This window comes from Pipistrellus hanaki (assembly GCF_964339955.1).
Source record: "Pipistrellus hanaki genome assembly, chromosome: 1".
Lineage (NCBI taxonomy): Eukaryota > Metazoa > Chordata > Mammalia > Chiroptera > Vespertilionidae > Pipistrellus > Pipistrellus hanaki.
The window spans coordinates 68,576,916-68,603,075 of NC_140503.1; the positions used below are offsets into that span (position 1 = coordinate 68,576,916).

A 26,160-nucleotide genomic window follows, 5' to 3' on the forward strand; every position below is an offset into this window, starting at 1 on the left:
AAGATAAGATTCTTTGTGGTAGAAAAATGTTCAAGTTTAGATGGCACATTTGGAAAGGCTTTGCTTTCCCAGAAGCAGATTTCCCTTGAAAGGCAACTTTCCCATTCTTTTTGTGGTTGGTTTGTTGTTGTTGTTTTGTTTTCATTAAGATGCTTCAGTAGAGCGAAGGAAAAATTGAAAGCTTGGAACTTCCAGTTACATTAAACTATTGCCCTGCCCTAGGATCATGTTCCTTGTTGGAGATCTTAAAAGAGGTCACAAGGGAGCACATGCTTTGTTTTAGGCAGACTGGAAATTCTAGAGCAATCCAGGAGACTGGTGCTTTGTCCCATAGGGGATGAGCCCCAGAAGGGTTACGAGTCTGCTAGCATGTGTATGAAAGCACAGGATAAAATGTTGAAAAGGACTTATATTTGTGTAAAAGCAATTTTTTTTTTCTATTTCAACTGCCCAGCTGGAGTGGCAGTAACATCAAATGGGGCCAGGCTTTCCGGCTGCGGCATCTCACCACAGGCCATTACTTGGCCTTGACTGAGGACCAAGGCCTTATACTGCAAGACCGGGTAAAGTCAGACACCAAGTCCACGGCCTTCTCTTTCAGAGCATCAAAGGTAAGGTCTGATGAAGTGAACTTTGACCTTGTTCTAAAAGCAAAAGCTCTGAACCATCTAGGTAGAAATCTGACTGAAAAGAATGTAGGCTAGAGCAAGCTACAATTGGAAATTAAACCTATAATAATCACCTCCTTTCTGTATCTGTTGAACTGAGTTCATAGAGAAATGTGGTACCTTAGATGTAAGTTGACATCTTAAGGGAGACTTTAAAGAAGAGTGAAAAGTAGGAAAAAACAAAAGGATCACAGAGATGAACATTCTTGCTCAGAGGCTAATGGAAATATTATTTAACACTTCATTGTAAGTAGTTTTTAATAGTTTAAGTCACAGATTCATTCCTATACAGCAGTAGTAACATACTCCTATGAGTTTCAGTGCTACTTTTGTTTGAATCAAGGAAATTCTTCTTTTGAAAATATTTAGAGAAGGCATAATTCTGGATGTGGCATTTTTTTTAAATCATTATTGTTGAAAGTATGACATAGGTCCCCTTTTTCCCCCATTTACCCCATCCCCACCATCCAACCCATGCCTTCTCCACACTATTGTCTGTGTCCATGGGTTATACATATATGCATATAAGTTCTTTGGTTGACTTCTTCCCAGCCACCCATTCACCCACACCTGTCTTCTCTCTGAAATTCAACAGTGGAGATAACATCTTCTTACAGTTACTTGCATTATACCAAGTTACCCATACCTTTCTCATCCTTTTCCTAGGTCATCTCTTCTCTTCATATCTCTTAGCTCTCACCTCTTCATCCCCAACCTTCATTAACAGTGAACCTTGTGTTAGTTAGCTTAACCTCAAACATGTAGCTTTTACTATTTAACATGTTTATGAAGAACTATTTTTTAACTTCTACCTTAAATGTTCAGCAGGTTTTGATTCCTCATAACTCAGAGGATCTAGTTGGATGGTCAGAATGGCAGGTTGAGCTAACTTCTGATGGACAGTTGGATGCTCGGTTGCTTTATGATTGTTCTGGAAACATCATCCAAGCATAAGAAATGCTGTGCACAGACATATGCATATTTATCAGGGAGTCTGCACCTCTTGAGAGGATAGCTCAACATCTCCGTGGGGAGCTTCATCTCTGGTTTCACTCGTCCTTGCTCTTTTCTGAAACAAACCTTGAATTGTGTTCGCAACATGATTTCAGAAAAGGGTTATTGATAATTCTGTTCATGTAGGACTCAGTATGAAGCTGACAGCCCAGTTTTCTATGGGGCATCTCTGCCTCCTAATGAGTCAGAGGACAGGCTTTCAGCACTACCCATTTTTTAGCAGAGGCCTGAGACTCATTTTCCCTCTTTCCAGTCCTATAGTCTTTTTAGGCAGCAATCCTCTTAGCATACATATAGGTTTTTCTCCCCAAAATTGCCCTATCCCTATACCAAAGTTAGTCTTTTTCCATACCATATTTCAAATATTTAAAGATGCCAGCTTCCTTCCCTAAATTCCCCACCAACATTACCTTCATTTTCTGCCTCTCTTTCAATGGTGTGTTGGCTCCTTGACTTCATTTTGGTTTTCTGAGCACACCTCTTTCATGCTACTCTCATGTTTGTTTGTTTAAAGATTCCTATCACAAGAGGATTATATATATATATATATATATATATATATATATATATATATATATATATACACATACACACACACACACACACACACACACACACACATTTTTGGCCTCAGGAAGTGGTTTAGGGCAGTACAGCTTGCTTAAAAAAATCACTGAAACAAAGCAATGGAAAAGTCCTAAGAACAGAGATAAACAAGACCACATTCTTCCCTATGACACACCTGGGACATGGGTGTCAGGTCTGGGGTGAGAGTGGGTGAAGAGAGTTGGGGAATTGGAAAATAAGAAGTGTTTCATCGTGGTTGATGTTCAAGTAAATGCCTTTCTAAGAATGGCTGCTTGGCTTTTTTCTTATTTGAACCCTCTACCCCAGGCTCCTCAGCCCACTGCAGATGTGCTGACACTGAACTTTACCATTTCAGAAAAGGGCTCCTCTATGGCAGCAGATAAGTCTGGTGGCCTCCCAGGCAGCTGGAAAGATCTTGTTCCAAGGGGACTCTGCATCTACTCCTTTCTTGGTCAGCCTTGTGGAGATGGCTCAGTGCTATGCCCTAGTCTCGAGGAAAATCCAGAAAAGCTCAGAGCACCATAGAGAGTTCTTATAATGCTCCTTCCACTTAGTAGAATGGCCTATGATCACATTCTACCTCAGAAGGCTCACTGCCTGTTATGCCAAGTCCTTTCATTCCCATGCACATGGAGACAAACAGCCGATGTCTGAATGTTACTGAGACACCATGGGGCTTCCAGCATAGTGGAGCTGGATGTAAAAGTTGCCCTTAAGTCACATCATCCTATACTTGGTAGTGTGGCTATATTTCATGAGGTTACTATGTTAGAGGTTTTAAATAACTCAGTGCAACAGTATTCATCCCAGCTATCTTCATTCTAATTTGAAAGGAACTGACATTAAAATGGCCTATGCTCTGTGCAGGCCAAGATATAGCTGTGTTCCCACAGGCGATCAGGGCTTCCTTGGGACATGGTATGAGTATGACATTACCTGTGAAGCTACACAAAAAGAGAGAATGTGTGGGGGACACACAGTTCTGCCTTGTACAATCCAGAGAACTTCTGGGGAAGAAGGCCAGCAATGACTTGATTTCTCTGGGCCTCCAGCTTCCTCCTTAGTGAATGTGCCTTACCTCAAAAAGCACAGGCTCTCCAGTATGCTTCATCTCTCTCTGGGAAATAGTCATTGTCCCCTGCAGAAAGATGGTCTTATTTTTCAGTGTTGTGAGGGCATTGAGCCATCTTGCCAGCTTCTGCCTATTTCAAGTGTTATGTGATAGAGACGAGAGAGTGCTTCAGGCCTGGGTGGTGATGCAGGTGTTGGGAGCACTCATTGGACAAGCTGGGAGGTAGAACTGGGGTGCATCATGGCCTTTGTTAATGGGGTTCAGTAGGGCATTCTTCCGATCCTCTCTGCTTGTTGGAGAATCTAGAAGACAGAAAAGAGACTCCCAGAGGAGCACTGATGGGGCTTCTGTGTTCTGGGATGACACTAGGTTAGCTGGGAAGTGAATCATTTGGCAACAATGTGCTTCCCACTCTGTGTCATGCTTCCTGTCAGGTGGCCTTAGCTTGTGACAGCCTTAAGTACTTAGTTGAAGGCTTTGGAACAGCTACAAGTGTGTTACCATCCTTAGCAAGCTGCCCTTATGAGAAAGATGCCAGGTGTCCATGTGAATCTTGGACAGGAGTGTGGCTAAGCCTTAGTTGGAAGGTGACCAGACCAAACAGCTTCTAGTCATTGGCATGTCCTGGCTCAGACAGACTCAAACTGAGGTCTTTGAAGCAAGCTATGTGATCATACGGGGTGGGGAAAAGTAGATTTAGAGTTGTTTGTATGGAAAATAATAAAATAATTAATAAAATAATAATACAAGAATAAACTGGGCTTCATGTACTCACAACTGTAGCCCTACTTTTGTCCTTTCCTGTACAGAATAATGAGCAGAGTATTATTCTGCTCAATGTTTTTTCCCCTGTCCATGTCTGGGATGATCAAAATCAGACCAGAAGTTTGGGATGTATTGTTGCCTCCAAATTGCAGCATCAAACGTTATTCCTGTAATCTGAAAGGGGTGTGGGAGAAGATAGAGTGTGGCCTCCAGGTCACCTAGATCTGGCCTTGACCCTCATGTATCATATATGAGATCTTAATTGAGTTGCATCTTATTTGAAGTCTGTTATAAAAGATTAAGATCCCACCCTTCCATCATGCCTATTGCCACTCACTCACCATTGCCTTGAACTCTATTGTACTAAATGTTTTTGTGAGTCTTCAAACATGCTGTCTATTTCTCACCACCAACCTATACTGAAAATGCTTTTTACCCCTCCACATGCCTTGATGAGTGAACTCTTCATCCTTCCAGGTGAATGTCAGACGCCTTTACAGGAGAAATGCTCTCCCTTGTCCTCCAGTGGGCCCTGTTCCTGATTCCATTAAAGCCACCACTACTGGCTTGTTAACCAGGAGCCCTGGATAACAAGACCACACATACGACCCCCTTAGTTCTAGCCTTGGCTCCCAGCACAATGTGAAGCATGGATGTTTGAAAATTATTTGGTGAAGGGACAGATGAATATGATCACACATTAAAAGAGAGTGAAATCAATTTTATTCTAACCCCTGCCATCTTCATAAAAGTATCCTGTCATCATGGAATAATCATTTTGGGTCATAACACTCTCTCTACAAACATTGAGGGAGAAAAGATTTATTATTTTGAACATCTAAATCATGTTTCTATGAATTTGATTTCACATCATCTTCCCATGCTCTCGACATTGCAAGGCCATTTTCCAGGGATTGTCAGATAACTTGATTTAATATTTACTCTGGCATGGCAGCACTGTCTATTTAGATGTCATGTCTCAGCATCAGTTTACAACACTGAATTCATTTCAGAGAAGGGAAAATTAATGTTCAAGCAAATCTTGAATAAATGACTGAGATAGAACCTCAAATTGCGCCTATTTTATTGCATAAATGCATAGAGTTATCACTGTTCCCCATTAGAGGACATTTTCCCTCAAGGTTTAAAAATCTAAAATTCTCTTTCATCACCATTTAGCAAATACCTACTATGTGCTAAGCACTGTCATCTTCCCTACCACCAACTACTCTCTCTCTGCTGGGAGTGAAAAGCATCCCTGCATTCTGGATCCTGAAGGTACCTTTAACCTCTGTGACCTGAAACAAATGGCAGCTGAGCACATGGTGCCCCTCTCAATGGATAGGTTGATGCTGAAGTACTGCCCTTGTGCCCGGCTCCTGGCATGCTCCATTTCCTCACCATCCTGTCATCTGGGGAAAGAGAGGGTATGGAACAAATGAGGGGGGAGGAGAGGAGAAAATTTATCTTAAGATCCAAACATCTAAAGACAGCACCACTTTCTGAAGTTTTATTTTAAATAAATCTACAAAGAATTTTTATTTTAAGTTGATGTTTCCCCAGTTTTTACTGTTCAAAGTGGACCAAATAAGCAGGAAAACTATGGGCCTTGAAGTGGGAGAAATCTGGCCTTGAATTTTGGTTCTGCCATTTGCTGTTCAGCCTTCATGTTCCTCCCTATAAAAAATGGGGGTGAAGGACTGTGCCTTGGAGGATTGTTGTGAGGATTGGATGAGACCAGGAAGATGACCTGCGAGTCTATCTCCTTGGGCACAAAATATCAATAGTGCTGCCTACCCATCGGGGAGAGGAGAGATTGATTTGCAAGGATGGAGGAAGGAGCTCAGCACAATGACTTCCACTCATTGCACCTTCACAAACGAGGCAGACACATCCACTACTTCTGCATGCAGAGGCCCTTGTCAGCCACCCAGCAGAGGCTCTGCAGCCAGCCAGACTCTAGTAGTATCTATTTAAGGACATTTGATGGTCAGAAATTCAGAAAAGGACTATATTGGTGGAGAAATGAATCCAAAGGTGATTTCTCAAGTATCTCCAGAGACATCTTGGAAGGTGGTAACAGGGCTTTTTTGATGGCTTACTCTAGTACCTATGAATGGGCCCCATCTTCCCATATATACTCTTCTTCTGAAACATTTCGGGTGCTTAGTCTGTTGGAAAGGAACTTTGTTGTCCTCTGTGGATACAGATGGGTTAACTGTGCCAAATAACAAATTTTACCCTAATTAATACAGATGAATTAGTATTTTCTCTGTTCAAGATCTCATGCTCTCTACTAATGCCATAGCTAACAACTCACTCATCTCTAACCTTGTTTCTTTTCAATCCATCACTCACACAGCTGCTGGAACAGTTATTCTAAGATGCAACCTTTTTGTTATGCCCCTGCTTTAAATTCTCAGTAGATTTTATTACCTACACTGGCTCTTCCAGAAAGATGTTCCAAGCAATAATTCTATGACAATAAAATTTGACACTACCTTAAACAGAATTCAAAAGTTTTTAAAATTATTTTTGTTGTTGTTTGCTTTTTACTGTAGGACTCATAAGACTCCATATTAAACTATCCTAATGTTCTCTTTGACTTCTGAAAGAAGATACATTATTTGCCCAATATCCTCTTTCCCCATAGAGTTTGTTGACATTGAGAAACATGAACCTATAATATAAAGTTCATAGACCTTGTTCAAGTCTCTTTCAGGATTCCCATCTTCGTAGAATGCTATGCCCTTCCATATTCCTTCTCTCCTCTCTCTCCTGGCTGAGTTCATATCAAGTGTAGATCTTGAATAAAATCATCTATAACTTCCCAGACAGTCTGAGTTTTCTCTCTTCCAACCTCCTATTATACCTTGAATATAAACCATATCACCTTACCTGTAAATGTAAAAGCCATATATAAAAGCCAAGCCACCAGAACCACCCGAACAACCAGTCACTATGACCCATCCAGCCAACCAGTTCAATCAGGGGCAGGCCAGCCAGCCAACCTCCCATGTCTCCTCCCCCTGGCTGGCCTGGCCTCAATTGGGGCAGGCCAGCTGGACCCCACCCATGCACAAATTCATGCACCAGGCCTCTAGTTGTCATAAGTTTGTATGTACAGTTCCTAAAGTTTAGACAAACCCAAAGCTATTTTTCACAAAATAATTTTAATATATATTTTAATAATATAATTTTAATAATAATTTTTAAAGTATATTTTCAATTTATTCTTTATCATCACCTTTAAACAACTAAAATATTAACATAATTGATATGTATCTATGATAATGGTAACAATTCAAAAAAAGTATGTTCAACTGACAAATGGGCTTTGGATTTACACTTGATTTTGAATTGTTTCACTACTTACCAGCAACTTGTTCAAACTCTGCAGCCCTCAGTTTCATCATCTATAAAGTAGGAGACATAAAAACAACAGGGCCATTGAAATGTTTAGTGAAAGTGTTCTTAAGTGTCATATATAATACATACCACTTTGTGGGTCTTTTGTAAGTTCACCTGATGATGATATCATTGTGAAGTGCTTAGCAAAATATTTTATTCAAAGTAGGCACTAGACAAACACTCATTCCAGTTTTCTTTCTTATCCTAGAAAGCTTAAATCAATCTAGAGAGCAGCAACTTAGTCATCTAAACCAAATATTTATGTGATAATCATGATGTGGTCATAAGTAAGCTCTCAGTGAAAATGGGGATAATGATATTTTTATCCTTCAACACATATTAGAATAAATAACCTGTTCCTTCTTGGAATCTAACACAGGAATGATTGTGCAGATAAAAAGATAGACAAATTGATGCCCATAGACCAAGAAAATAAAAGCAAATTATTTGCAACCTATTTTAAGCAGAGTATTGTGTGGAATACAAAGACAAGCAAATCTCAGGCTTGCCCTTGGTGAGTTTTCAAAGTGGCAGGGGACAGGGAGTGTACCAGCAAAGGGCTCATATTGCAGAAGATGCTAAAGAGTCCTGAGAGAGGTGAAGGAAGCTGCCATAAGAACAGAGAAAATCTAAAGGACCTGGGAAAGGCTTGAAGGCTAAGATGTGAAGATGCAGAAGGGAGGCAGGGGAGTTCCAAACAGGAAGTATCATGTCAATAAAGACCTATAGAAATGTAACACTTCACATATCAAAGCACCATAGGCCAATTCAATTAAAGCATATGGTATATAAAAGTTAGAAATGAGAATTGTATTCTGTAGGCACTAGGGAGTTATTGAAAAGGAGTGATTGGATTATCCCTCTCCTTTGGGAAGGTTCCATTTCCAGGAGTAGAGTGAGAAATCTGGAGCATGTTCAAGTGAAAACAGAGAGGGGAGCATTAGTTCATGCTCGAGTCAGAAGAAGATGCCCAGTCTGCTGTCCACCAAACCAGGCTTCTCTCTATTGTGGACTACTCCCTTTCCTTAATGATACGTCACTGTTGTTGTTTAGGTTTCAGTTGAGTAGGCTTTAGTGTTGGTTTATCTGCATGTGTTAGATTTTGTTGTTGCTCCTGTTCTTTTAAATTAGAAGCAGCCACTGCAGTGACTGTCATAAAATCTGGGGAGTTGATGCTATTTTGTAAAAGCAAAGACAGAGTGAGACACTTCATTCTCTATATAATAATGATCCATTTATTTCAGAGACTCTAGAAAAAAATCCTAGATATTTTTTCACTTGGCAAAGTCATATTTAAATAAATGAAAAGTGAAAAAGAAATGAAAAATCCATCATCATGGACAGTTTGGGAGCATACAGTGTTTTAACTGTGAGCTCTTCAAGATCAGTGTAATAATTTACATTTACCTGTTGTAGTGTGTATTATTTTTATTTTGCTGCACTGCCTATGGTTACAAAACAGGCTGGTGATGAAAACTTGACATACTTAAATATTTTACTGGCCTGAGTAGCTACAGAATTATGGGTATTTCTGAAGTGAAAATCAAGTAGTCACTGTGTTATTTTTATTTAGAATAAATGTACTCTTAACCACTTGCCTGTAAAGAAATCCTAATATATCAAATTCTGTTTTCCCATTAGCTTTTTTATTGGAAAGCAGGAATAAAATCAAAATAAGTTTCTTTGGAAATATTTGTGTTGAGAAAGAAGTCATATTTAACAATCCAGCCAATATTTCAACATACATTTAAAATAAGAATTTCTTGTGAAGTGTTAACATTGCTCAAAATGATCCTGTAAATATATGAAAACTAACTAATTTTACTTTTATGAAGGTTTGAAGAAAAAGAAAAGAGGGCTGAAATGAAAAATATGTTAGAAAGGGAATATGGGAGGGAAGAGATCATCCAAAGAATTTATATGCATATTTGTATAACCCTGAACACAGACAATAGTAGTGTGAAGGCCTGTGGAGGGGACAGGAGCAAGGAGGAGGGAGGTCAATGGGGGGAAAGGGGACATCTGTAATACTTTAAACAATAAAGATAAATTATATATTTATGTGTGTGTGTGTGTGTGTGTGTGTGTGTGAAGAAATTACTCATATATTCTTTCAATATATGTTTATTAAGTAATTGATAGATGCTAGATTCTGTGGACTAGCCCTTGATTCTTTTACAGCCTTGCAAATGCAAAGTGTCATCTAAACAAGCACATTTACAATTAGAGTTGTCAATTGCACAGTAGAGAAATGAGACTGTGTTGGGGACATACAGAAAGAGAGAATAGCTCTGTCTTTACAGAGAAGGTGGCATCTGAGCAGGGTGTTGAAGGGTGAGTAGGAGTTGAGAGCAGTGGGAAAGAGCAAATCTCTGGAGCAGGACTTCCTGGTTTAAATCTTTGTCCTTTCACTTATTGAGTGACCTTGAGCAAAGTATTTACCGTTATTTTCTCCTCTGTAAAAATGGTATGATATCTGTAGCTACAACAGAGGCTGCTATGAAGAGTTAATATATGTAAAGAATTTGGAACACAGCCTTGCTCATGGTAAGAGCTCAATACATATATTACTCTTGTTCTATCAGTAAGAATGAGAATGGAGTTGTCACAAGCAGAGGAAACAGTACACAACATTTTCTGTAGAAAAAAAATCCAAATATGAAATAGAAATAGAGTAGAGCCACGCAGGTCTTGATTGATGAAGAGGGGACAGAGTTACCATGCATAGGTCTACTTCCAGACTCATTCTGTGACAGGCACCTCAGGTTGTCACCAAGGGGACCCCTGATGCATGCTAACTCCTTTTTTCATAAGGTTAGTGAAACAATGTCATTGGAAGAATGAAACCATGACCCCAGCACACACTGAGAAGCCCATAAGTGACAGGCATGACAATTGTGCCCAGTAGCCCCACATGCTCGAGAAGTCTGCTTTTCTGACTTCTATAAATGATATTTTTAAAGTTCCTGAAGCATTTATATAAGATAGCCATTAAAATTATGGAAGATACAAAACTTTATGAAAGTTAATTGACCAGTAAAGAGTTAATTATCAAGATGAGTCAGGAGTATAAAAGTAGAAATATAATGGAGAATTATATAAAATCAGAACCAAAGAGAGGCCGACCAGCCATCTCCTTTTCCCATGGACTTAAATAATCACTAAAGTAGCCAAAACTTGAAACCATTGATTTTACAATTAACAGCAGATAAGGGAAGCAGGCACTGCTGAAATCCTGGCTTGGCCAGAAGCAACATGATGATTTTGGTAATCAGTTTTCTGGCTTACAAATTCAGCATGGGTGATTTGTTTTCTGTGTTGTGTTTCTGTTTAATCAGACATGCCGGCATTTGTTTCTTTTCATTTTCTGTGAAATAGGAAATCAAGGAGAAATTAGATTCTACTCACAAAAGAGATATAGAAGGCATGGGAGTTCCAGAAATCAAGTATGGAGATTCTGTCTGCTTTGTCCAGCACATAGCCAGTGGTCTGTGGGTGACCTACAAAGCACAAGATGCCAAGACATCCCGCCTTGGACCCCTGAAAAGAAAGGTGAGGAGTCAGAAAGGCTGTCCAGAATTGTTTTACACTAAGGTGGAAGCTACGGGGCAAGAGAAGTGATTGTGAGAATTAGGTGAACATGATGTATGTTTAGTTGCTGTTCTGTGACTGATTATAAAGGCTAATTTCATACTTTGACCTCATATTCAGTTCAAAAAGAAAGTTAAACAGACAGCAGGCACATGTGTTAGGAGTGGCAGAACTTGTTCAGTGGACTCTAAAACCTGCACCAAATGGTTTTTGGTGGTATGGTGTTTGGGGATTAACCACATCATTGCTCCCTCCATTTAAGTTGATCATTGAGTTATTCTGAAGTTTTTGTAATATAGAGACTAAATAGAATCTTTCCAGAGAAAAAGCAAATGCATGATAATAAGCCCACAGGAACCAATATGCAGAGAGATGAGATATTGTGGAATGACGCTGTCTCCACAGAGAATGTATCCTGATCTGAGTGGTCCATCATGTTATCATGGGACACTGGCTTGAACACACACACAGAGCATCTTTTATTTATTTCTTTTTTTTTAACCAGGAAATCAATTGCCATAAGAGAGTTTCTTTTGTTTCTTTTTTAATATATTTTATTGATTTTTTCAGAGAGGAAGGGAGAGAGATAGTTAGAAACATAGATCAGCTGCCTCCTGCACACCCCCTACTGGGTGCATGCCTTTGACCGGAATCAAACCTGGGATCTTTCATTCTGCAGGCTGATGCTCTATCCACTGAGCCAAACCAATTTCTGCGAGAGTTTCTTTGATGGGAACCAAAAAATAAATGCCATGGGCACGATGCTATTTTTTTCTTGGAAAACCTCACAAAACATGGGATTGGTTAATCAAGGAGTTTAGATGAGGTTCTAGATGGTATTATAAAAGTTAGTTCAGGTATCCCAGCCCAATGTAGAGATAATGAAAAGTTTAATTTCCCAGAATGTTGATGATGATAAGAGAAGAGGTTGGTAGCAAACCATAAGGTAATAGCTTACTTTTGCATAAAATAAAACATACCATGAAAATATACAGAAAAGAGAAAATAAAATGATCAGGAGGAAATAGAAAAGAGAATAAATGAGAGGCCATACAATAGCTGGTATGAGCCCAACCCTTTCTCTGCAAACAATTATAAAGGCTGGATAAAACACAACCAAAATTAAGTGAACCATTTGAATGTTTCAACTACCAGAGCATCCAGGACATGAGCACTAAAGATCCCAAATAGAGCGTAAGTGCATTGAGATGAGCCCCACCTTTGTCACCACTTCACCAGGTGTATTTGCTGAGTTGTAGCACCAAAGAATGGGGTGTGTGCTAGCATCATTGGGATGGAGAGACAGGTTAGGGACCAGGTCAGCCAAGGTTTCTGTGACTTGAGGGGCCAAGGTTGCAGAATGGAGGGAAGTGTAGAAATGTGAACCTGAAATGCTACCTGCAAGTTCCTCTGGGATCTTGAGCTGCCCATGGATGGGCTGTGAAGCTAAGACAGCAGACATTCAGTATCAGCTGCGAGGGAGACGAACAAAGCAGCGATGTGAACAGTACAGCAGTACTAGGGAGACAGAGGTCCCTCAAGTTGGAATGACCCTTGAAAATACCATTTAAATTTCAATTAAATCCCAAAAGGGCTCTATTCTGGGAACAAAAACTATACCTAGAAATAAGGGCAAATTTAAAGTAAATGCCAAAAATCCATCATCTATCCTACCAAACAGAAAACTAAATCCTCTACAGAGTATGATAATATCATACAGCCTCCACAAGTTTTCATACCTACTAAGATAATAGTGACATTTAGAGGGAGTGGATTATGTGGATCTAAGCTGTAACTCTTCCTGGGAGGGGACATGCTCAAAGGACCCTTGACATTTGATGAGGAATAGGTGAAGTTTCTCTCTAAAAATACAAAGGATGTCGATCTCTGTGTTCAGTATCTTATGACACAAACAAAACAGAAACCCGGGGAAACCAATGGAGAACAGACACAGTGAAAAACCTCAAGAATGGTCACTTACCTTAAAGGAAGCAGCTTCTCTCCCATTCATATCTCAGGCTTGTGCTCTCTGCTTTTGGGCTATGGAATGCCCCCAGAGGGCTGAGAGGGCAGGGGGGTGGGGGGGGGGGTGGATTTGGGGGGGAGGACCTTAGGAACTGGGCTGCAGAGATCCTTGGGGACATAACAACAATATGTTAACAGCTGCATTTCCCCATTTCTCATTACTTTCCTATTTGGCTGGTCAGCTGGAATGTGTTATATGAGCAAATAAAACCTAAGGATTTGAGTCTGTAGGGACTAGAAAGCTAGGAATGAGGCCAGAGTAAACCTATGGCAATGCTTTGTCAAATCCAAATGTAGCACTGTTAACCAGTTGCTGGAAAGTTCTGGCAAATTAATGTTTTGAAATGGTGACTCCAAAGGGCATCATTTACTACTGATGCTGGAGCTACCATATGTAGATGGGATACAACGTATTTTTACAAAAAGAGAACATGAACTATTGCAAGCCAGTATTCTACTTCCTGTGTGAATTTGTTCTATCAGGACATATTTTCAGAAGAAAAAACATAGGGAAGAGATTTTCACATGGGAAGGAAAGTACGTTGTTTCTTTGTGCTAAGAATGAGAAAGACCTAAAATCCTTATTCTAAAGGTATTTTCTAAAGCCATATGTGTGTGTTTTATTTGACATATAGACTGACTAATCTATCCACTCCAAATCTCCCAAGACCTGCAAATGGTCTCCCTTCGCTTATTCATTTCAAGAAGAAACTATGCCAGGAACTTGAATCTTGAACCAAGATTTGATCCCGATTTTAACTAGAGTCAAACCATCCCGGTAAATATCTGCACATACTTGACCCTTTTAGGGGAAAACACTACTGACCTCCATACCAAAAGCTGCTAGCCTTACCCAAAAATTGTCATGATGTCATTAGTGATCAATAAGTATGCTTAGCTCCCAGATAACCAATCTGAGATCAGTAACATACTGCCCCTTATAACAAACATTCATATTCTAGGAAACATACTAAATTATTTACATTTAAATCATTTAATCTTCCAAACACCCCTTTAAGATATGTCCATTTGCAGATGGTAGTGTTGAAGCAGAAAATGGTTAAGGAGCTTGCCTAAGGTCGCACAGCTAGGAATTGAGTAGCAGGACTAGAACTCAGGTTGCTGACACCAGAGCCTATGCTTTCAGATCTCTCAAGCCTCCCTGAGAAGCAGATACCACCTTGAACTACTTCCCTAGTTCAACAGTGAGCCAACCCTACCAGCCTCTCTCTCTTTCAAGCCTGATCCCAGCAGAGAGATTTTCCTTAATGTGTCTTTCTTCTTTCTCAATTTACTTCTGAAGGATAAGTTTTCTAAAAAAATGACCTTTTCAATGACCAAGAGTAAGGTTTTGTGCTCACTTTAAGAGAAATATATAAAGTATTTTTATCCTTTCAAATTCACAGTCTAGTCTCAAGGAATTTATTGTAATTCATACCACAGTGACACATAAAATTTTATTTTCATCAAAGAATCATGCCTCAAGGACAGTTCTTGTCAGTACTAGGGCAAAATAACTTTGTAAATGTCCCATTTTCAAAATGGGCCTGAGGGAACTTGGTTGGGGAGAAAGAGGACAGGGGTGGAGGGAAACACTGCAAGAAATGTTGGCTGCCCAGCTGTGAAGTGTGTGTGAGCTGGGTCTGGTGTGCTTTGCTCTGCAGGTCATCCTCCACCAAGAAGGCCACATGGATGACGGATTAACACTACAGAGATGCCAACGTGAGGAGTCCCAGGCTGCTCGGATCATCAGGAACACAACAGCCTTATTCAGTCAGTTTGTAAGGTATGTGCATTCCTTCCCTTTCTAACTCAGTTTCTACTCTATGACCTTCCGATCCCACCTGCCCACTTCCCTTTAATACTGTGAGTGTTTTTAGGAACTAATTAAACACTAGCAAAGAGTTTTACCAATGAGAGCTTGGGATTGAAACATATTCCCCAAGCAGGTGACCTCCTATTGGCCTCTCTCTTTGCCCAACAAGTGTCCAAGCCCCATTGGTGGTTCAGGTTGTTATGAATACTCAAGGTCTTCTCATGGAAATTAAGTGAAAGAGCTTCAGTGCTCTAAGTATCAGAGTGTTAAGAGGAGAGGAGGGAAAAGACGTAGACCGACTCCCTCCTGCTATTTAGAAAAGCTTTCTACATCATTCAGAATCATTGCTATGGTTTACATTCAAGTAAATTTGTATTGGAAGCCTTGAGCTACCCAACTATGACTGGGACTTAAACTGAACTGCCTGCTTGGATTATAATCTCCCAGCCTCAACAATGCTGCCAGAACAGGGCTCTGTAGATTGTGTTCACCAGCTATCACAAGACATGCATTCTATCATAAGCAGTGTTCCTAGCCACCCTTCTTTTGTAGGCAAATATCTCTAAAGCCAAGAGGGTTTAGATTGTGCATGTGAATTTGCATAAAATGAGGGGGGTGGGAATTATATCTTTACTTTTCTTCCTGTTAAAACAATGTGATGGGGGGAGGGGTTGTGCTGGGATGTAAGCTAAGCTGTTGTTACAGTTCAGGATAAACTTTCATTTCTCTTTAAGGTAATACTATAGGGTAGGGGAGTGTTTTAAGGGAAGTTGTTTGGATACTGGGGCTCCGGTTCCTTCTGTCTTGCTACTTTGAAGTTTCCTACAGGCTTTTGTCCCTGGACCAGCACAGCAGCATCACCTGGGAATTTGTTAAAAATACAAGTTCTCAGGTTTCACCCCAGACTTACTAAAATGAAACACCTGGGAGTGGTACCCCAGAAAATATTTTTAATAGGCCCTCCAGTTGATACTGGTGCATGCTAAAGTTTACAAACTACTACCTCAGAGTAGAAGTCTTAACCTTGGCCACATATTATATTTATCTGTGGAGATTTTAACACCCTCGATCCTCAGGTGGCACTTTGTATCAATTGTATCAATCTCTGGGATCTGATTCAAACACCAGAGTTTTGTTGTTTTGTAGATTTTTTTTAAATGTATTTTTTCAGTAATAGTTGACAATATTATGTTAGTTTCAGTTGTATAACATAGTGATTAGGTATTTATATACCTTATTTATATATTTGATAAGTCTAGTAACCATCTGACATAGTTATCACAATATTATCCTATCTAATAATAGAATAATATGCAAATTAACCATCATTCCACAACAAAAATGGTGGCCCCCATAGCCACAAGATGGCAGCACCCAGTCCCCTCAGCTCCGCTGCTAGAGTGTCTGACCTCTCCGCAGGAGCAGCGAGGCTGGATCCGTTTCTGGAGGGCTTTTTGATTCGTCCCAGACATAGCAGTCAGAGCCTGGACAGCAGTTAGCACAGTGGCGGCGGCGGCAGGGAAGCCCCAGGCCCAGCAAACAGAGCCCAGACAGCAGGGGTTGGTGGCTTCCTTAGCGTTGAGGTGACAGGAACACCCCCAGGCCCAGCAGTCAGAGCTCAGACATTAGGGCAAGGAGGCTTCCTTAGTTCAGAGGGGGCAGGAACACCCCCAGACCCAGCAAACAGAGCCTGGACAACAGGGCTTAGCCTTAGAGGCTTCCTTAGCCCAGAGGCAGCGGGAACATCCCCTGGCCCAGCAGACAGAGCCCAGACAGCAGGGCTTGGGGGCTTCCTTAGCAAGGTGGCAGTGGGAACACCCTCAGGACCCACAAACAGAGCCAGGACAGCAGGTCATGGGAATTTCCTTAGTGTGTTGGTATCGGCGAAGCCCCCAGGCCTGGCAGACAGAGCACACTGCTGGGCATTGGGGCTTCCTTCACATGGCGCATGGCGAGGCAGGCAGAGAGCGGAGAGCAGTGCATGGGGGCTTCATCTCCGTGTCTGCAGTGAAACCTCCAGGCCTGCAGAGAGCAAAGTGGATGGCAAGATATTTCTTGCTTTAAAAATATGACCCTAAAGTAGATCACTTTATTTTTAAGTTTGTTGGCTAATACTTAGTCACATGGCCACACTTAGCTGCAGGAAGGCTGGGAAATATAATATCTGGTTGATGGCTATGTACCCAGCAACTCAGAGGCCATTACTAAAAGAGAGAGAGGAAAGTAGACAGTGAATGCATCCTTGCCACAGGGTAGAACTAAGACCTGCAAGTCAACCATCCTTTGTCTGCTTTTGGCTCTGTCACTGATTTCTTGTGATCCCTTGGGAAAAATTTTCCTCCTTTCTCCGCTGAATTACATCTAGGCATGTTTCCCTTCTTCAAAGAAATGGTATAAGAATGAATGTTTTGGTACATGCAAAACAGATAGCTACACACAAACATGAGTTTTTCATGTAGTCTAGGCTATTACCAGAACTGTCTCTTTAGAAGTAGGCAGTTTACTTTATCTGGCCCTTAATTCTCTCAACCCCTGTCCCTATAGCTTTGTTCCCGCTGCCTCTGTGCTAAGCTTTCTTAAAAGTTAGGCCCTACCTCACACGTACCAAAAATAATAATTCAAAATGGATCAAAGACTTAATTATAAGACTTAACACTATAAAACCTGCAAAAGAAAAAAATAGGCTTAAACTTTCATAACCTTGGCTTAGGCAGTGGTTTCTTCAATATGATACAAAAAACAAAAACAACAAAATAAAAAATAAATAAATTGGAGTTTATCAAAATTGAAAACTATTTTGCTGTGAAGGGCACCATCAAGAAAGTGAAAAAAGCCCTAACCGGTTTGGCTCAGTGGATAGAGCATCAGCCTGCGGACTCAAGGATCCCAGGTTTGATTCCAGTCAAGGGCATTTACCTTGGTTGCGGGCAAATCGCCAGTAGGGAGTGCACAATAGGCAGATAATCAATGTTTCTAACTCTCTATTCCTCTCTCTTCCTTTCTGTAAAAAAATCAATAAAATATGTTTTTAAAAAAATAAAAATATGATGACAACTCTTTAAAAAAAATTTTTTTTAAAGAAAGTGGAAAAAAAACACATAATGGGACAGAATGTTTGTAAATCATCTATCTGATAAGGGACTTGTATCTAGATTAAAGAACTCTCACAACTCAACATTAAAAAGACAAATGGACCAATTTAAAAATGAGCAAAGGATGTGAATAGCCACTTCTCCAAAGAATATGTACAAATGGACAATAAGCATATGAAAAGATGTTCAACATCATTAGCCATCAAGAAAATGCAAATCAACACTACAGATAGTTAACAATACTTTATTCCCAGTAGAATGACTCTAATTAGAAAGACTGTTAATAAGAAGTATGGGACAGGATGTAGAGAAATCAGAACCTTCATATACTGATGATGGGAATGTAAGATGTCACAGCCACTTTGGATTGTCTCAAAAGGTTAAACATAGAGTCACTCTAAGGCCCAGAAATTTCCCTCAGCAATTTCTCATATGTCCATGCAAAAACTTGTACACAAATGTTCAAATCAGCATCATTCATAATGGCCAAAAAGTAGGAACAACCCAAACATTCAACTGATGAATGGATAAATTAAATGTGCTATATCCTTACAATGGAATATGATTTATCTGTAAAAAGGAATAGTGTACTAATAGACACTACAATATAATGAACCTTGAAAACAGTATGCTAAGTGAAAGAAGCCAGTCACAGATGACCACATATTACATGATTCCATTTATATAAATGTTCAGAACAGAAAAATCTGTAGAGATAGAAAGTAGATTTGTGATTGTCTAGGGTAGTCATCGAAGACAAGGGGAGTGACTACTAATGGGATTGGGGTGGAGAGAGCTGATGAAAAAGTTCTAAAACTGATTGAGGTAATGATTACACAACTCTGTAAATTTACTAAAAACTACTAACCCTTTGAATTACACCCTTCTGATGGTATGATATGTGAATTATATTTCAATAAGCTGTTATTTAAAAAAAAAAAAAAAAAAAAAAGTAAGTGGGAGTTAAATGCCTGACGAGAAAAATATTTTAAACAGCTTTATTTGGCTATAATTTATTACATATCATAAAATTTATTCTTTTGAATGAATCTTAATAAATTTACAAAACTGTACAACCATCACTGCAATTCAGTTTTAAACATTTCCTTCACCCCAAAACAATTCCTTATGTCATTAGCAGTTTATACCAGTTTCCACCCTCAGCCTTAGGCAACCAGTGGTCTATTTTCTGTCTCACTTGATACATTAAATTGATAAATTAAATCATATAATTCTTTTGAATTGGGCCTTTTTACTTAGCATTACATTCTAGGGTTCAACCCTGTTCTGTCATAGCTCATAATGGTGTGTTTCTTTATATAGCTGAAGAGTATTCTTCTTGTATGTGTACCAGATATAGCTATAGATGTAGAGGTGCATCTATAATAATAAAAGTGTAATATGCTAATTAGACCAGATGACCTTCCAAACGAAGTTGGGGCTGTAAAGGAAGCCTGGGTCCCAAGTGCCTGCTGATGGCCAGAGGAAGTCCAGATCTCAAGTGCCAGAGGGAAGCTGGTGCCAGCAGCTTGGGGAAGGAATGCCTACTCTTGCATGAATTTTGTGCATCGGGCCTCTAGTATACACCTAAATGTATAAATGTTTGTATATGTATGATTCTGTGTATAAAGATACATATCCTATATAATAAAAGCTTAATATGCTAAGTGTCTAGTCGACCAGTTGGCCATTCAACCAATCAAAGCATAATATGCTAATGATATGCTAAGGCTGCTCCACCACTCACTATTATGTGCACTGACCACCAGTGGGCAGACAATCAACTAGTCGATCAGTTGCTATAACATGCACTGACCACCAGAGAGAAGACAGTCAACCAGTCACTATGATATGCACTGTCCACCAGCAGTCAGACACTCTGAATGGTAGGTTAGCTTGCTGCTGGGGTCCGGCTGATTGGACTGAACAAGATGGGCGGTCATGCCCTCGAGCCCTCCCATGATCCCTCCCCAGCTGGCCAACCTCCTGCATCTCTCCATGGCCCAGATCATGCCCTGGTGAGTCCCTTGGACTGGACTGTGGGATTGGGCCCACACTGGCTCTCCGACATACCCCAAGGGGTCCCAGATTGTGAGAGGATGCAGGCCAAGCTGAGGGAGCCCACTGGTGCACGAATTTGTGCACCAGGTCTCTAGAATGTATATATGTATACATATATATTTAGTTATTTATAGAGATAGAGACTGACATACTTCGCATTCTGTATAATTCATCAATTGAGGAAAAATTGGGGTGTTTCTATTTTTTTATTATTATCAGTAATGCTTCAATGGATCTTAGTGCAAAAGTTTTTTAATATATGTTTTCATTTCTCTTGGGTAAATACCTATGAGTGGAATTGCTGAGTCATATATATATAAATTTGTGTTTAACTTTTTAATACTTTTGTGGTAAAATATTCATAACAAAAGCGACTATTTTAACCATTTTTAGTATACAATTTAGTGGCATTAAGTGCATTGAAATTATTGTGCAACCAGAACTTTTACATAATCTCAAATGAAATTCCATAACAATTACTCCCTTTCTCCCCTCCTTCCAGCTTCTTGTCACCACCATTCTACTTTCTATTTATGTGAATTTTGCCATTCTAAGTACCTCATATAAGTGGAGTTCTACAATATTTGTCTTTTTTGGTTTGGCTTATTAACAAAAATGTCTTCAGGTTCATATTGTAGCATATGTTAGAATTTCATTATTTTTTTTTTATTTTATTGATTTTTTACAGAGAGGAGGAGAGAGGGATAGAGAGCTAGAAACATCGATGAGAGAGAAATATCGACCAGCTGCCTCTTGCACTCCCCCTATCAGGGATGTGCCCACAACCAATGTACAAGCCCTTGACTAGAATCGAACCTGGGACCTTTCAGTCTGCAGACCGACGCTCTACCGCTGAGCCAAACCAGTTTCGGCAGAATTTCATTATTTTTTAAGGTTGAATATTATTATATTACTAGAAGCCCAGTGCATGAAATTCATGCATGGGTAGAGTCCCTAGGCCTAGCAGGTGATCAGGGCCAATCTGTGGGGCAACTAGCAGGGTGATCAGGGTCAAGCTCACACCCGCCTTAGCTGGCCTGGTGCTGCCCGCTTGCTACTGGGGTCTACTGCTGGTAGGGAAGCTTCTGTATTGAGCGTCTTCCCCCTGGTGGTCAGTGCACATCATAGCTACTGGTTGTCTGCCAGTCGTTCCACCATTTGGTCAATTTGAATATTAGGGTTTTAGATAGATAGATAGATAGATAGATAGATAGATAGATAGATAGATAGATAAGATAGATAGATAGATACTACATTTTCTTTAGCAGTTCATCTATCAGTGGGTAATTGGGGATGCTTAGTTTTAAGAAACTGAAAATTTAGTTTTCCAAAGCAGATACATCATTTTACATCCATTCAGAAATCTATGAAATTCCATTTTCTCTTCATCCTTGCCTGAAGTTGTTATTGTCTGACTTTTTAGTAGTAGTCATTCTAATGGATATAAAGTGCTATGTCATTGTGGTTTTAATTTGCATTCCCAAAATGACTAATGATTTTTGATGTTTTCATCAGCCATTTATATATCTTCTCTAGTAAAGTGCCATCAAGTCTTTTGCCTATTTTTTTAGTTAGATTGGTTGTCCTCACATTGAGGCTTGAGAGTTTTTTGTATCTTCTGGTTGTTTTTTATAGATTTATGATTTTCAAGTATTTCCCCACAGTTTGTGGCTTTTCTCCTCATTTTCTTAGTGGTGCTTTTTCAGCATGGAAGTTTTAATTTTGATGAAGTCTAATTTAACTTTTTGTTTGTTTGTTTGTGGATCATGTTTTCAGTGTCATATCTAAAAACTCTTTACCTAACCCAAAGTCACCAAGATTTTCTCGAAGGAAGGAAGGAAGGAAGGAAGGAAGGAAGGAAGGAAGGAAGGAAGGAAGGAAGGAAGGAAGGAAGGAAGGAAAGAAGGAAGATTTTCTATCTTTCTCTCTTTCTCTCTCTCTCTCTCTCTCTCTCTCTCTCTCTCTCTCTCTCTCTCTCTTTCTTTCTTTCTTTCTTTCAATTGTGCCTGGCTAGAACATCATTGAATAAAAGTGAAGAGAACAGACATCCTTATTTTGTTCCTAATCTTAGTGGGAAACATTCTTTGACCATTAAGTGTGATGTTAGCTATGCAATTTGTGTAGATGCCCTTTTATCAAGCTGAGGAAGTTTTCTTCTATTCCTGGTTTGTTGATAGGTTTTTTGGGGTTTTTTTGTTTTGTTTTGTGTTTTTTTTTTTTTTGTTTTTTTTTTTTTTTGTGTGTGTGTGTGTGTGTTGTGTGTTTGTTGTGTTTTTGTGTGTGTGTGTGGTTTTTTGTTTTGTGTGTTTTTTTTATCTCGAAAGAATATTAGATTATGTCAAATTTTTTCATTGTCATTTGAGGTGATCATATGGTTTTGTCCTATATTAATATATTTATTACATTAACTGATTGAGAATGGAATACTGAAATATCTGGTTTTGTTTTTTTTTTCAAACCTCAACTGTTTTTATTTTCTTAAGTAAGCAGTGATATATCAGTCTTTTAAAATGTTTCATTTTGGAATGACTTATAGAAAATGGCACCCTTTGTCCCAAAATATTTCAAGAATATGGCCCATGAAGTTTCTTAAAATAAGATAATAGATTTAGTAGGTCAAAACAATCAGAAAAATAAATGTACCCTGCAGAAAGCCTGGAGACTTTTCAAGTTCTCAAAAATGCCACTCTACTATAGGTCACGGAGGATGGCTCTTCAAGGGAAACACTTGCTGATACTTTTGAGTTGTCTGAGGTATGGCCATCATCACTAGTTGCCATGCATCATTTCTTGTAGGTAAATAGTATACATGTGATAGGCTGTCTCTGAGCATTGATACACTAGAATGACTCTGAGCATTCCAGTAATAGGACTGAGAATCAGCAGAATGACTGTCCCTGAATGACTGTCCCTGAATGACTCTGAGCATTCCAGTAATAGGACTGAGAATCAGCAGAATAGTACTCACACCAGGTCCTGTAATTAGTTCTCCAGTTCTCCTCATAATCAGGATAGGTCCCAGAAAACCCGCCTGGTACCTATCAGGATTTCCATAGGGCGGTCATACCACTCGTCTTCCTGGGGCGCTGTCTGTGACCCATAGGTGGAGCACCTAGGAGGGTTTCTGTGTCTCTGCTTAGCTCTATAGCTAGGCCCCTCTTTATGCCTTGCTTTTGTCTGGGTTTCTAACTGTTCTTATTGAATTGTCTGGGTTTCTAACTGTTCTTATTAAATTGTCTATTTCTCCCTTAATTCTGTCCATTTTTGCTTCACATGTTTTGAGTTCAGTTGTTGGATGCTTATGTTTATAATAGGTACATTTTCCTGATAAATTGAGTCATGTATAGTTAAAAAGCGTGTCTCTTTTTCTCTATGAACATTGTTTTTCTTAAAGTATGACTTTTAGAGTGATTCCAAATGTTTTATATGTAGATTATTGTTACTGTTTAGATGATAGATCTTCTTCAATCTTTTTTATTTCCAATCTGTTTGTGTCTGTGAATCTACACCATGTGTCTTATAGATAGCATACATTGGATTTTTTAATGAAGTTTGACAATATTTTCCTTTTATTGGTGTGTGTAATCTATTTATAGATAATGTAGTTATTCAAAGGGTTGGGTTTATGTCTGTTATTTGCTATGTGATTTTGGTCTCAGGTCTTTTATGGTTCTCTGTTCCTCCTTACTGCCTTCCTTTGTAGTAAATATTTTCTAGTGTATCATTTTCATTCTTTTGTTGAGTTTTTGACTATTTTTTTAGTTATATTCTTTGTGGTTGTTCTAGGGAACTCACTGTGTATTTAACTTGAAACAAATTAATATAAACTTAACAAGTGAAATAAAGCAACTTTGCTCCAATGTTGTTTTAGTCTCTCTTTGCTCCTTTGTCATAATATTGCTATGCACACCACCTCTCCATGTGTTATAAGCCCAGCAGTACAGTTTTATAATTATTGTCTTATGCACTTGTTTTTTTAATCAGTTATAAGAATAAGAGAAATACTAGTATACCTATATGCATTTTTATATTTATACTATCTTTTATATATTTACCTACATACTTACTTTACCAATGCTCTCTCTTTCTTCATTTGATTCTAGTTACTGTCTAGTATCATTTCCTTTCAGGCTGAAGGACTTCACTTAGTATTTCTTCTTCTTTTACAATGATTTCAGAGAGGAAGAAAGAGCAAGAGAGAGAGATAGAAACATTATTGATGAGAGAGAATTATTCATTGGCTGCCTCCTGCACACCCCCTACTAGGGGTCAAGCCCAAAACCCAGGCATGACCTCTTGGTTCTTATGTTGATGTTCAACCACTGAGCCACACCAGCTGGGCTACCCTTCCTGTTTCTTATATGACAAGCCTGCTACCCATGTGGATTGGTAACACACAAAAGTTGAGGTAGTTTTAAGTTTTAAGGCCGTGGTCGGCAAACTGGGGCTCTTGAGCCACATGCAGCTCGTTGGTGTGACTTTTCCACAAAATACCACAGCCTGGGCAGGTCTATTTTGAAGAAGTGGCGTTAGAAGAAGTTTAAGTTTAAAAAATTTGGCTCTCAAAAAAAATTTCAATCATTGTACTGTTGATATTTGGCTCTGTTTGCCAACCACTGGTCTAATGCTTTACTATCTGCTTGTATAGAGAAGGCTGATGTTTAGCCACAGATCAATAGAGAGCTAAGTTCCTCTCTGATTTTCCCTGAGTATGTGGGTGGCCTTACACACAGTCTTCCCTGACCTATTAGAATTTATTTTCTTTAAAATGGGGAAGGCAAGGGAATAGCTTCAGGCTGAAACACCATAGACTTCCCCTGTTCTTACAAGGTTCATACTTTTAAATACATGCTTGTCAATTTGTGGTATGCCTTTGCCTCAGTCCAGTGGCAGACTTGTATTGATCTTTTCTCAAGGAGAAAGATGAAGTGATCACAGTAAAAAGCAACAAAACAAAATGTTAGACCCAGAAGGGCCCTGGCTAGCATAGAGTATACCTGACCTATTTTCCAGATGTGAAACTGAAGAATAAGAGGTCAGGAGGCACTCAGACATAACACGGTTAATGGCAGTGACTATCACTGGGGTTTTCTAACCCTCTGTGTAGTGCCCTTTAAAGCTAAAAAAAAAAAATGCCAACAAATATCTCCTTTCCACCTTTTCTTTTCACTTGAAGAAACACTGCTGACTTAACTGGCATCAGTGTCTTTAGTAAACTCAAAATGTTAGAGAGAGAGAGAGAGAGAGAGAGAGAGAGAGAGAGAGAGAGAGAGAGAGAGAGAGAGAGAGAATATTAAGGAAAGTGTGTTTATCCCTTAACTGAATCTAGAATTGGAAAGTCATTTCTGTTGAGTTTTGTAATCCCAAACCTTTACCTCGTGTCCTCGTGATATTCTCTTCCCCACAGTTTTTGCATGCAATAATATCCCAGATAATCATTTATAACCACTTCCTGAGCACCCACAGTGGGCCTGAGCATACAGTGTGAGAGTGCTTCTCTGTGCAGTCCACTGGTGTTGGGTGTTGTCTTCACTGTATGTACCTGGCATTTTTTACACAAGTTTGGAGTTGTTGTCACCTTATAACCTGAGTATTTTCCAGGATTGTTTAGTCTTTGCTTCAAGTCTAGAGAACAATCTTTACTTCTCACATGTCCAGGTTAATAAATAACCAATAAATGCAAAGAGAACTCTTGAGAAATTGACCCAAGGTAAAGATCTGCCATTATTTACACATGCAATCCGTTCTTAGTCCATTGGGGCCAATGCTGCAGTTCCCTGGGGGCTGGTCTGTTTCCCCAACTTCTTCATATCCTTTATTCTCAGGAGGACTCACCAATATACCCCACAAGAGAAGGGGAAGGTGAGGGCTGATTTCACACTTTGTGGACGTTTGTGATCTCTCTGTGTTGACAAGATTAATTACAAGTCTTTTTTAAAAGTATGACCAACTGTGTTAGAGAGACTGACACATCCAGGAAGAGAATACAATGCAGAAAGGGAGATGGTGGGGGCAGCGAGGAGGGGGCATTGAGGCAGAGAGGAAGGATGTGGAGAA

At 39.5% G+C, this 26,160-nt stretch overlaps 1 protein-coding gene across 3 annotated transcripts in view; it reads left to right on the forward strand.

The window, feature by feature from the left end:
• The window catches only part of RYR3 (ryanodine receptor 3), a 508,007-nt gene that overhangs the window by 233,162 nt on the left and 248,685 nt on the right, over window positions 1-26,160 (forward strand). For all 3 annotated transcript variants that reach the window (XM_084861661.1, XM_084861660.1, XM_084861662.1), the window contains exons 10-12: window positions 455-611; window positions 10,897-11,070; window positions 14,799-14,920. In XM_084861661.1, the coding sequence (XP_084717787.1) occupies window positions 455-611; window positions 10,897-11,070; window positions 14,799-14,920 (453 nt within the window). The remainder of the gene's footprint in view (window positions 1-454; window positions 612-10,896; window positions 11,071-14,798; window positions 14,921-26,160) is intronic.